At 40.0% G+C, this 11,122-nt stretch overlaps 1 protein-coding gene across 4 annotated transcripts; it reads left to right on the forward strand.

Moving 5' to 3' along the window:
- The first annotated feature begins 2,115 nt into the window (after positions 1-2,115).
- Positions 2,116-10,517, forward strand: LOC119911031 (heterogeneous nuclear ribonucleoprotein Q). 4 transcript variants are annotated; one of them, XM_038729933.1, is made up of 12 exons: positions 2,116-2,269; positions 4,089-4,248; positions 5,224-5,342; positions 5,613-5,720; positions 5,964-6,077; positions 6,382-6,558; positions 6,770-6,905; positions 7,311-7,516; positions 7,594-7,743; positions 7,859-7,980; positions 8,082-8,407; positions 8,979-10,517. In XM_038729933.1, exons 2-12 carry the CDS (start codon positions 4,101-4,103, stop codon positions 9,011-9,013), a joined length of 1,641 nt encoding a protein of 546 aa, XP_038585861.1. In that variant the 5' UTR covers positions 2,116-2,269; positions 4,089-4,100; the 3' UTR covers positions 9,014-10,517. The 4 variants fall into 4 exon arrangements, with proteins under 4 accessions (XP_038585861.1, XP_038585862.1, XP_038585863.1 ...); XM_038729934.1 differs by having other exon boundaries at positions 8,985-10,517; XM_038729935.1 differs by having other exon boundaries at positions 8,988-10,517.
- The last annotated feature ends 605 nt before the right edge of the window (positions 10,518-11,122 follow it).

The raw sequence follows: 11,122 nt of genomic DNA on the forward strand, positions 1-11,122 counted from the left end.
AGAGACAGACAAACAATGAGGTTTTCATAAGCATGCATAAAAATTGTGTCTGGGTTGAAGAGGAAATTTGATGTCAATACTGACCTTGTTCATTCCTCAAACTCAGAACATTTTAATACGTCAATCCAAACCTAAATACTTATTTTATCCTGGAGTTTTTTTTACTTGAGAATCTTGTTAATCATGATCAAATCAGGCTTTTGGCATACGCCTCTTGGAACAATGAACAGTGCTGTTGTCGTACCAGTCATGCCCATCTTGGGTCCTCATTTTCAATTTAGAAACAAAACCAACAAAAATTTCCCCTTTTCTGTTGTTTCTATTTAAGGGGCTGCACCTCTATAAATAATGCTGAAACTGGATCTTCATTTGACTTTTTATGGTAAAATAAGGTTTATTTTATAGTTCCAGCAGTTCAGAATCACAAATTCTACCGACAGAGTTTTGGCTAATACCTGAAAATCTACAGAGCTCTTCTACAGTCATGGTTATTAGTTTTAGAGCTGAATACAAAACATTCTGAGCCAATTGTTTTGTACTGAAATATCTTTCTGAGCTATGATAACGATTTGTTGACAAGCCTTTAGTGGCATGAGTAATTAACGTATTGTAGTCTCATACAGTGAAAAACATTACTCTGAACTCCATCTGTAGAGTTTCCAGGTCTATAACAGGCTGCAGCTGATTAAACAAGAAGGCAAAGCTTATAAGCAAAGTCTTAATTATGCCAATAGTATTTATTTTATTACCTTTCTCTGGATATTCTTTGTTTTGATAATATCTGAACTTTCATTTATTCTTTCTTAATCATTATGTTAAACTTTGCCATTCTGTGAAACAACTTGCAACAGACTTGGATTCTGTCTATGAAACATTAGTACTGATTGGGGAAATGTTCCAGGAAATCCATCTGTAGCTCAGTTCCTCAACAGCTGCGTAAGTTATTCCTCTAAATCTTCCAGCCATCATCATCCAGCTGTTAAGGCTCTATACCTGTGGGGGTTGTTGGAGTCAGTTACCTGCTAAAAGTTTTATTATTTCAGCCATGAGCCAAAGATTAAGGCTGTGAATCATGCACCCCAGCTATGATGAAGATAGCAGATAACCCAATTCAAAATTCATACCTACATTTTATTGTAAGTATTTTCAAGGATCAACACTGACACATGTACATTTCACATGCTAATTACTGATAAGTAATGTATTAATCTTGGACTGTTCAAATATGTTAATTGTAATTTAAAAATATATTAACAGGTGGGATTTGACCAGTTTTTGACACACACAGTAAGATATTGAGAACACTTAACATTGCTTAAAAACTAGATTTTTCTGCAACAAACTAAGACACGTGTAGCACATTTTTATTCAAATCCAGTTTGTAAAGCATGGATGATGAAAAATAACTTTTCTTTCCCATAATGTGGCAGAGAATATTTTACAACAGCAGTACAATTGTTATGTACTTTGGCATTACATAAATAAAGAACTCTTCACTAGAGAAAACCCTTAACCCCCCTCCCCCATCTGTTGAATCAAACAAATAATTTTGTTTTCTATACACATACACACTCTTGACGTATTCTTTTGTTCATGTTGTAGAAGATATGTTAAATATATAGCAAGAGTGACACAGTGTGGTGGGAAGTGGGACCTACTTCACGTTTTCCAGTCAAGCACTGCTAAAATACTCTTGTATAAAGTAAAGTGTGGGTCTGTTAAGGTCCCATACAGCATTTCATTTTAAATTTAAATATATGTGTACTTGATATAATTATGTCTGACAATACTGACCATATTTAAAATATATTAGTGTATTAGTAAATTATTAATAATACACTAAATTGTTTCATTGTTATAATTACTTATTTTATTTCATTATTATTTACTTTAGTGTTAAAGATCAGTTTTGGCTTTTAGTCTCAACGTTTTATTTCTGTATCGGTTTTATTAGGAAGCACTTGAATGTACCCGTCAAATAAACGGCACTGTTGTGAAATTACTCATCGTTAGTAATTATGATGGATGCTGTGGATGACCTGCTGCTCTTCTGTAAAATGCATACAAGGCAAGCCCGTGCAGGGTTGTCCAAGAAACCCCATCGACGAGACAAAACTCGAGGCGTGAACGTGGCAGCCATTTTACATCATCAAGAGTGAATGACTGAAGCCGGATCAGTGCCGGGAGTTTTACACTTTTTCTGTCTTTTAAATATCACATTTATCTTCCTAAATAATCAACACCATACACGTTGGTGATCCAGCGGCAGGTAGGGCGAATGCTATTAATTGGTCACGTGATTGTTGCTTAATTGATTGCTAAAAAGTCTGAATCGTGCGGTGCTGTTTGAAACAATGTGGAAACTGGTGGTTGGGAACGAGTTCTCCAGACCGGCTTTTTGAAAATGGACTCTTCCTATATGGCGGCACGTTGACAAACCACGCATCTAGAAGGCTAAACCTCTAGCTTTCAAGGCCTCGTTGAATGTAATTAAAATTTAGAGCCATATTTTGTCAATTGGAGAAGACCGCGTACAGACAAATGACGTTGTAACAATGGCCTCACTGAAATTCCGTCCGAATTAGCATGCTAGCTTAAGCTAGCCTATTTTGACAGATCATGGAATTGACATGCTCATTGTCATCGTATGCTAACAGCAGCTAGCTGGCCACAGGCAGTTAACTTTGCAAGAATGTGCGATCCTGCGTTGCTGCTGTACTAACTGACATGCTCCTTCCCTGCTGAAATACTAACGCAGATGTAGTCATAGAAAATTGATACTAGCGCGTCATGTTATTGTCCCGATGCAGGTCCTCAGTTCGCTCGATTTGCTGTAACGTTAGCTGTGCAAACTAGCCCGCTAGCTAGCTAACGTTAGCCTCAACGTGTGCGAGTCAGTCCCTCCCCGCTAAAACTAACGTTTTCATTAACCTCGGATTAAAATAATAGAGACCCGGAAATGCGTTAATGTTAGCGTTACATGTTTAAGGCTGATTTACACGATGGGTTTACGGTTACTTTTAACGTTGCAGAAATGTTTTAACCACAGTGAAAGCACGTGCTTAACGTTACCGATATGAGAGTGATTAGCAGACACTAGTTACAAGATAAAGGTTGCATGATATCTTAAGTTTTAACTTACGTGAGCCTAGTTAACGTTGGGCTTAAACAGAAGACTGCAGTCCACCGTTAACTTACCAGACTCGGTAACGTTAATGTGATCAGAGAGTAACGTTAGATTGTTGTTCTGCACAGGTTCATGTCTATCAGTCGATACAAACAAATGGGAAGTAATAGTTGGGTTGGTCATTAACGTGATAATTGGAGCATTTAATGTTACCTTAGTGTTACAGTATATGCTGTCAAAGTGTCAAGAAACAAAATGCTATAGGGTGCATACTTTTTCAATGGACAGCCACCGGAAACCGGGGCTCGCTTGCTCTCTGATGGAACACGTGTATCGGCTATCTAGCCTGTGCTGAAGTCAGCAGTGAGAAGGTAGGCTAACATGTAATTTGGAGACCAAAGCAGACCAGGCTTCCTCACCAACAACGACCAAGAGAGCTGTGAAACAGGCGTTAGCAAGTGAACTTGGCTCCATTTGCACAAACTTCTTAACCTAGGACAAACCCAAATGGAAAAAATGCAATATGGACCCAAACCCAGTAGTTTCACTGTTAAAAAAAAAAAAAAAAAATCATTCAGTTGATTTCGGTGCGGAATTTGGTATGTGCATCGTCTGTGTTGCGTGCAATGTTGAATCATCTGTCCACTGCCTTATAAACAGCTTTCCGGGCTTCTACCACTTGCAAACTGAGAGCAGCAAGTGTTGACTCAGGAAAGTGAAAAGTCTCCAGACTATAAGACCACATAACCATGTTAACTTGTTTTGCACACCATGACATCCCCTGTTGATTGATAAATTGTGCCTAATAACATAACAGTCAGCCTGTATCCAGGTTCATAAATGTTAAATTTTTTGTGTTAGAAATGATTTTCCTGACAAGTGTGAGACTTTGCACTCTCCTGAACACATCCAAAGTCTTGCCCTTGACCCAGGATTAATTTGGCTCATTGCATTTACACAGATTTCTGGAGACATGGCCACAGAACATATTAATGGAAATGGTCCAGAAGAACCAATGGACACCTCTGCTGCAGTTACCCATTCTGAGCACTTCCAGACTTTATTAGAAGCTGGTTTACCACAGAAAGTTGCTGAAAAACTAGATGAAATTTACATAGCAGGTAAGGCACAATGAATATACTTGCATATTCAAATATGCAATTTTCCATGTTTATCAATTTCTTGCATGTATTGTCATTTATCGCCTTTTTGAATGGGGGAATTGGGATCCTGAAGCAACTTTTTGTGGTTTCCTACCAAAATGGGTACTGCAGTGCTACAAAATATTAAATTACACATTACCAGCGTGAAAATGTGTAAATGACTGCAGCATTTGCATTCCCTACATAGTTGCATGATCACTGGTGTCAGGGTGAATTGAATGTCTTCTCCCTGGGAGTGTCGTGGTGAGCCTGTCCAGTCTCTTAGTTTCTATGAAGTTTCCCTGCACCTCCATAAGATTAATGCAGAGGGATGAGTTTAGTGAGCTACAGTTTTAAGTATCTGTCGGTCACATCTATACACGTTTGTACCGGGTGAGTTGCAGGGAACGAGTTTGGGGGTCATTTTAGAACTTGTCTGGTTGGTCAGATATTGAAAAGTACTGCTCTGGCCTTTTCAACCATCTGGGGCCGAGACAGAAACAATGGCAGCAGCTGCCTGGTGTGTGGCTGCCTGGGACAGGTGATGGCCCCTCCGTAGAGGAGAATGCAGACCTGCTCATTAGAAACTCCTAGCCACAGTATAGAGGGGCACTGGCATATCGAGTTGCATTGTCACATCTGTTGTGATTAGTTCTGCAAAAACGTGCTGGTTGGAGAGTGAAGAGAATGCAGCCTCACTACTGAATACAGCTCTTAGGTTAAGCTGCCTCTCACTCCTAATTGTAGTAATTATTGATCATTTTGCAATTTAAAAAAAGATGTTTGTTATGCAAGATGACTCGCATGTAAAAGCTTCTCTATAGTCCTTTTTAAGTTGTACTTTAACCTCTGCTTAAATGACGAGCTTGTAATGAAACCTTTCTCAGTCTTTCTTGTTAGTAGCTCATCTGATCATTTCTCTCTCTGTGTTGTCCCCCCTCCTGCCTCCCCCAGGTTTGGTGTCACACAGTGACTTAGATGATCGAGCGATTGAGGCTCTGAAAGAATTCAACGAGGAAGGTGCTCTGCAAGTCCTCTTGCAATTTAAGGACAGTGACCTCTCACATGTTCAGGTATGCATGTGGCACTGTTGGTGAATTGTTTAGATAACTTGGACCTTTTCATTTCTGTTGCCTTCATACAAAGTGGATGATTGTCCTCTGTGTGATGTGTACTGGCATTATGTAGTGGAAATGGGGTTGCACAATAGCTTTAAGCTGTTATTGATTGTATCTACAAGACAGACTCTTGCTGTCTTGTGTAGCAGCTTCTTTTTTGTGTGTACAACCAGGAATCAGAAGTTTTAAATGTTTCATAGTATTTATCTTTTTTTGTCTTTTCAGAACAAAAGTGCCTTTCTTTGTGGCGTGATGAAGACGTACAGACAGAGAGAGAAACAAGGGACCAAAGTGTCAGACACCAATAAAGGACCAGATGAAGCCAAAATCAAAGTGAGAATTTTACATTTAAAAAGGACTATTTGATTTTAATGCTTAGGACAACATGTGATTGTGGCTGAAATGCTTGTAAGTGTAAAAATGTAGTTCATCTTTATAACCAGGATGCTGTTTGAATATAAGACCCATTTCAAATAAGAAATGTTTTCAGCTTTTAATGTGCTTATTGAGACTTTAATTTATTTGACTCTGAGTAAACTGTGTCCTCCTTTCTTTTCACTGTTTTCTGATGATCAGGCTTTGCTGGAGAGGACTGGCTACACGCTTGATGTGACAACAGGCCAGAGGAAGTATGGGGGTCCCCCACCAGAGACCGCTCACTCAGGGGCACAGCCCACCATCGGTACAGAGGTACATATCTAAGACACCTTTTAAGTTGTACTATAAAGATTTTGAAAATGAGGCACTTTTATTTTTACCTGTTGAGCTGTTTGTTGTAAGTTATGGGCCAAGTGCATTCAGGTTTCATGCCTTGTCCAAATGATAAAGCTTTTATTTTGATCAGTAGTAACCTTGGTTTCATTAATAGTTTACCGCTAAGAGCTGACTGGATACCTTTTAACCTAAAGGCCATCTGTACCTTGTCTTAAGTTTACATGTCAAATTGAGCAGTTTCTCTCATTCACCATATCTCCCTTTCCTCTCAACCTGGCAGATATTTGTAGGCAAAATCCCCAGAGACCTCTTTGAGGATGAGCTGGTTCCGCTGTTTGAAAAAGCTGGACCCATCTGGGATTTGCGCCTGATGATGGATCCCCTCAGTGGCCTGAACAGAGGCTACGCCTTTGTCACTTTCTGCACTAAAGAAGCTGCACAGCAGGCTGTCAAATTGGTATGTCCACTCTACTGCCAGTATGACCAGAAAGAGAGCGGCTGATTGAATTTTTGTTTGAAACGCAGACAGTAGGCTTCAGATAACAAAGTAAGCTTGTGTATAAGGATGTAAAATGTTAATCACAAGTTGCTGTTAAGCTCCTTTATGTTGGTTCTATTGCTTTTCCCCCCTTCTCTTACTTATCACAGTAATATCTATCCATTCGCAGTGCAACAACAATGAAATTCGACCGGGGAAACACATCGGCGTGTGCATCTCTGTGGCCAATAATAGACTGTTCGTTGGCTCCATCCCCAAGAGTAAAACAAAAGAGCAGATTGTTGAAGAATTTGCAAAAGTCACAGGTGAGTCGGCACCATCCTTGGATATGTCATTCCATAAGATCTGTGTAATATTTATTCATCAGTTTCATCACTACATTTTTAATAGTATTTACTTGATTGTGTCCACATGATGACCTCATTACAATGCTGGAGTGACTCACGTTACTGTGATGGTTTACCGCTAAGATCTGACTGGACACTAAACACAGTAAAAGTAGTTCTTTGACATCACTCACAGGTGTCTTGAGAGAGAGAGAGAGAGAGATAAACAATCAATTTTATTGTGTTTGTGGCTGTTTCTAAAGGAAGGTTTTATGTCACTAGTTTGTTGGTAGGTCATTGATATAACAGTGACTTTCGTTGAATAAATACAATTAACCACCTGCTGCCTTTTCTTCACCTCTCTCCCATTTCTTGTCTCGACAGAGGGTCTAAATGATGTCATATTGTACCACCAGCCAGACGACAAGAAGAAGAATCGGGGGTTCTGCTTCCTGGAGTATGAAGACCACAAGACGGCAGCTCAGGCCCGTCGGCGGCTAATGAGCGGCAAGGTGAAAGTGTGGGGAAATGTGGTCACCGTAGAGTGGGCAGATCCCATCGAGGACCCAGACCCAGAGGTCATGGCCAAGGTAAGGCATGCTGTTAATGATGTGTGAACAATATGTTTGTTCGTGGCTGTCTGCTGACCCTGTCTTTACATCACCAGGTCAAAGTGCTCTTTGTGAGGAACTTGGCGAGCACCGTTACGGAGGAGATACTTGAAAAGGCCTTTAGTCAGTTTGGCAAGCTGGAGCGGGTGAAAAAGTTGAAAGACTATGCCTTTATCCACTTCGAGGAAAGGGATGGCGCCGTGAAGGTATGGACGAAAAAAAGCTTTGTCACTGGACAGACATGCAACACGTTTATCATGAACATAAAATTAACTTTGTTGTAATTGCACTGAAAACATAATTTTATATTCATTTTCACAGGCTTTGGCTGATCTCAATGGCAAAGACCTCGAGGGAGAGCACATTGAAATCGTCTTCGCCAAGCCGCCTGACCAGAAGAGGAAAGAGCGCAAAGCCCAGAGACAAGCAGCTAAAACACAAATGTAAGAGACCAGTGCAACTAAACCTGTGAGCCGTGGCGTTATCAACTTAAATTTTGATATAAAGCAGGATGCCATGTTTGAGTCTGTCTGTCCTCTTTCAGGTATGATGAATACTATTATTATGGGCCTCCCCACATGCCGCCACCCTCACGAGGCAGAGGCCGAGGTGGGCGGGGGGGTTATTCTTACCCTCCTGACTATTACGGCTATGAAGACTATTATGATTACTATGGATACGACTACCACAACTACCGGGGCGGCTACGATGACCCATACTATGGCTACGATGACTTCCAGGGGTCTGGGAGAGGACGAGTAGGAAGAGGAGGAGTCCGTGGCGGTGCCAGTCAGACCAGGGGCCGCGGTGGTGTCACACCAAGGGGCCGAGTAGGCTTCTCCCAACGAGGAGGCCCTGGAACAAGCAGAGGTAAATTTAAAAATAATATGATAATGTTGGTTTCAAAGTGGGTAAAATCAAATGAGTCACTCTGTGGTGAATAAAAGTTTGATTACTGCTCCTTGGTGAAAAGAGCTTGCTACGTGGCTCAGTTTAGTTTGAGTCGGTGCTTTTTAGATTACTTGGCTGGTCTTTGTGTAGGCATATGTTCCATCAGTGGGTCAGTTGTAAAAGCACACAGTACAGAGGAATGAACGGAAGGCGCATGGTTGGTAAGCACATGAAAGATGCTGTAGTTGGGGAAGCTGAAAGTGAAAGATTACCTACAGTGCAGGTACTGATTGTCTTGAAAGGAAGTTCCACCTGCTGATTGGATTCCATAACTAATCCCTGACAGGTTTTCAGGCCAGCCAGTCAGCTTGTTTGCTAGCAGGAAAAGGTCATTCACAATGTTACTATATTTTTAAGAAGGCTAACAGAGTCCCTCCCTTGTGGCAAAACGGTCAGTTTCAGTCAAAATTTTGTGGGATTTCATGAATCTGTTTTTTGTTTTTGTTTTTTCCATCAAAACTCTGTACTAATTTTATCTTTGCTCTCATTGGCCTAGCAGGGAAACGTGGCCGAGGGCGGTCCTGACCTGTCACAGTGGATACTGACTTGATGTGTGGGGTTACACCGTAAGCTGCAATGGATGTGAAAAGAAAAGAGCACGACAAAAAGGTCCAATGATATTCCAGCCTTACAGAAGAATCATCTCCCTTTTCCCCATGTTTTTTTATTTTCATTTTTTTCTGAAACTGCCACCTTTTATTTTATTTTTTTTAAAAAGATGACCGGAGGATTCTGAATACTCGCCACAGCCTCTTTGCCCCAAGCCCTTGTACCCAGCCCTGATATCCAGGGCTCTTACGTATTGCCCTTACAATCTACCCCTACCCTTTCCCTCAACATGCCATTTATTATTGAAGAATTTGCACTTTTTAAGTTCTTAGGTTTGAAGTGGCTCAAACGAGCTTGATGCTATTGTATATTTTTGTGCTAATCGCAATTTTTATGTCGGAATATCCATGTTAATCTTAATCTTTTGATCTGGATGTTTGACAGAGAACATTTGCAGGTTTATAGGGTGAGCCCACCTGGCATGGATAAGTCAGGCATTCCAGGAAAGTGGTTCTTTTCAGAACTTGTCTTTAAAGGGTTGGTTGACTACCTCAGTACAGAGGACTAAACTACCCGGCCTGTACTGTAAATAGGGAAACTATATTGATGAAAGCAGGGCTTGTTTTCATACAAAATATGCACAAGAGCTGCAGCGCAAAAACGATGTACTTAATGTAATATAGTCATTTCTACTGCAGCTCTGACACTGCAAACAGTCAAACTGGGCATGCAAAACAATCTCATATGATGAGTCTGAACAAGCCCTGCTTTTATCTTATTTTGAACTGAATTAGCCGCCTTGCTTTTTCAGAGTATGTAGTTTAATGGTTGTATAGTTTTTTCTGGATAAAATGTTACTTTTGTAAAGGCTTCAACGTCACAGGCATCCAACTGCCTTTGATTTAAAAAAATAAAAAACAAAAATAAAGCCCTGCAGTGTCCCTTTTGTGCCACTGTATTATTCCAGTGGGTTTGTTTTTATAAGATACAATACATTTTCAAACGACGTCAGCATAATGTAAAACAACCTAATCCTATCCTTCCCTTCATATGAAATCATGTTTAATCTTGAATGATCCCTTTCCAGCTCCCAAGACGGCAACTATGTAGAAGATCTTTCGAGTTACTCTTGATGGATGACTGAATTGCCATATTGCCCAGCCAGTGAGCATGTGTGCCTAATGTTAGCTGCCATGGTTTGGTAAGGGATCATAGTCACATAGTGGTAGAAGGGATACTGCAGTGAATGATTTCTATTTCCGGGTATAGCAAAAAGGAAACTGCTCTTCAATCCCAGTTTTCTATACAGTTAACTCCCTCAATAAAATCATAACAACCACCTTTTGAAAAAAAGATGTTAGCAGTTTTAAACTATTGTTGGTGGCCAACAACGTTTTTTGCATTCCTGCAAATAAATTGTTTTATACTGTAAAATGGAGGTGAGTGTAACTTATTTTTGTAATAAAGTTTTTGATTTCTATTTGTGTCTTACTCTTTGGATAAAATCTTCCTGAGATGCAAATTGAGTGGTGTTTGATTCAGTTTTGGTAACTCATTGTGTGAATTTATTTCAATTACTCTTGGTGTGTTGTGAACAAATATCTCTTACTGTGTTCATCTCAGTTAGAAATTATTCATTTTGAGGAACAAGCTCATTAAGTGCCAGTAAATCCAGAACAAACGTGGCTGTACAGGTAGGCCATGAAAAGATCATTAAGATTAAAATTTAGTACAATCACTCTTTCAGGTTTTAGCTATTAAACGGACCAAAATGCATTTTCTTATTAATTTACGAAACATTGTAGATTTCAGAGCAGACATTTGTAGTCACAGCAAAGGTGAAATAATGACTCGGTTTCATTTTAAGTGTCGCAGGAAACCATACAAGGGAGCTGTCATGCACAATACTGTGGCCTGAAACTGACTGAACTAAATTGACTAAAGCTATAAATTACACCTTTGTTTTTCGTTTTGACATTTCAAAAACACTGGAGTGAAAATACTCTACTTAATAGAACTAACAATACCCAAAGGCCAATTAGGTAAGTTAGTCGGCTCCCAGTGCATAACGTTAAACAGTGAGTG

This window comes from Micropterus salmoides, unplaced genomic scaffold, assembly GCF_014851395.1.
Source record: "Micropterus salmoides isolate LMB-PRFRI ecotype aquatic unplaced genomic scaffold, ASM1485139v1 Ms_hic_scaffold_19, whole genome shotgun sequence".
NCBI classification, from domain to species: domain Eukaryota; kingdom Metazoa; phylum Chordata; class Actinopteri; order Centrarchiformes; family Centrarchidae; genus Micropterus; species Micropterus salmoides.

What these genes read in the sequence shown, in the direction of transcription:
- LOC119911031 (XM_038729933.1), top strand. Translation starts at nt 4,101, where the DNA reads ATGGCCACAGAACATATTAATGGAAATGGTCCAGAAGAACCAATGGAC. An exon ending in AGCCCACCATCGGTACAGAG is followed by an intron (nt 6,078 to 6,381) that starts GTACATATCTAA and finishes TCAACCTGGCAG; the next exon opens with ATATTTGTAGGCAAAATCCC. An exon ending in AGGCCCTGGAACAAGCAGAG is followed by an intron (nt 8,408 to 8,978) that starts GTAAATTTAAAA and finishes TTGCTCTCATTG; the next exon opens with GCCTAGCAGGGAAACGTGGC.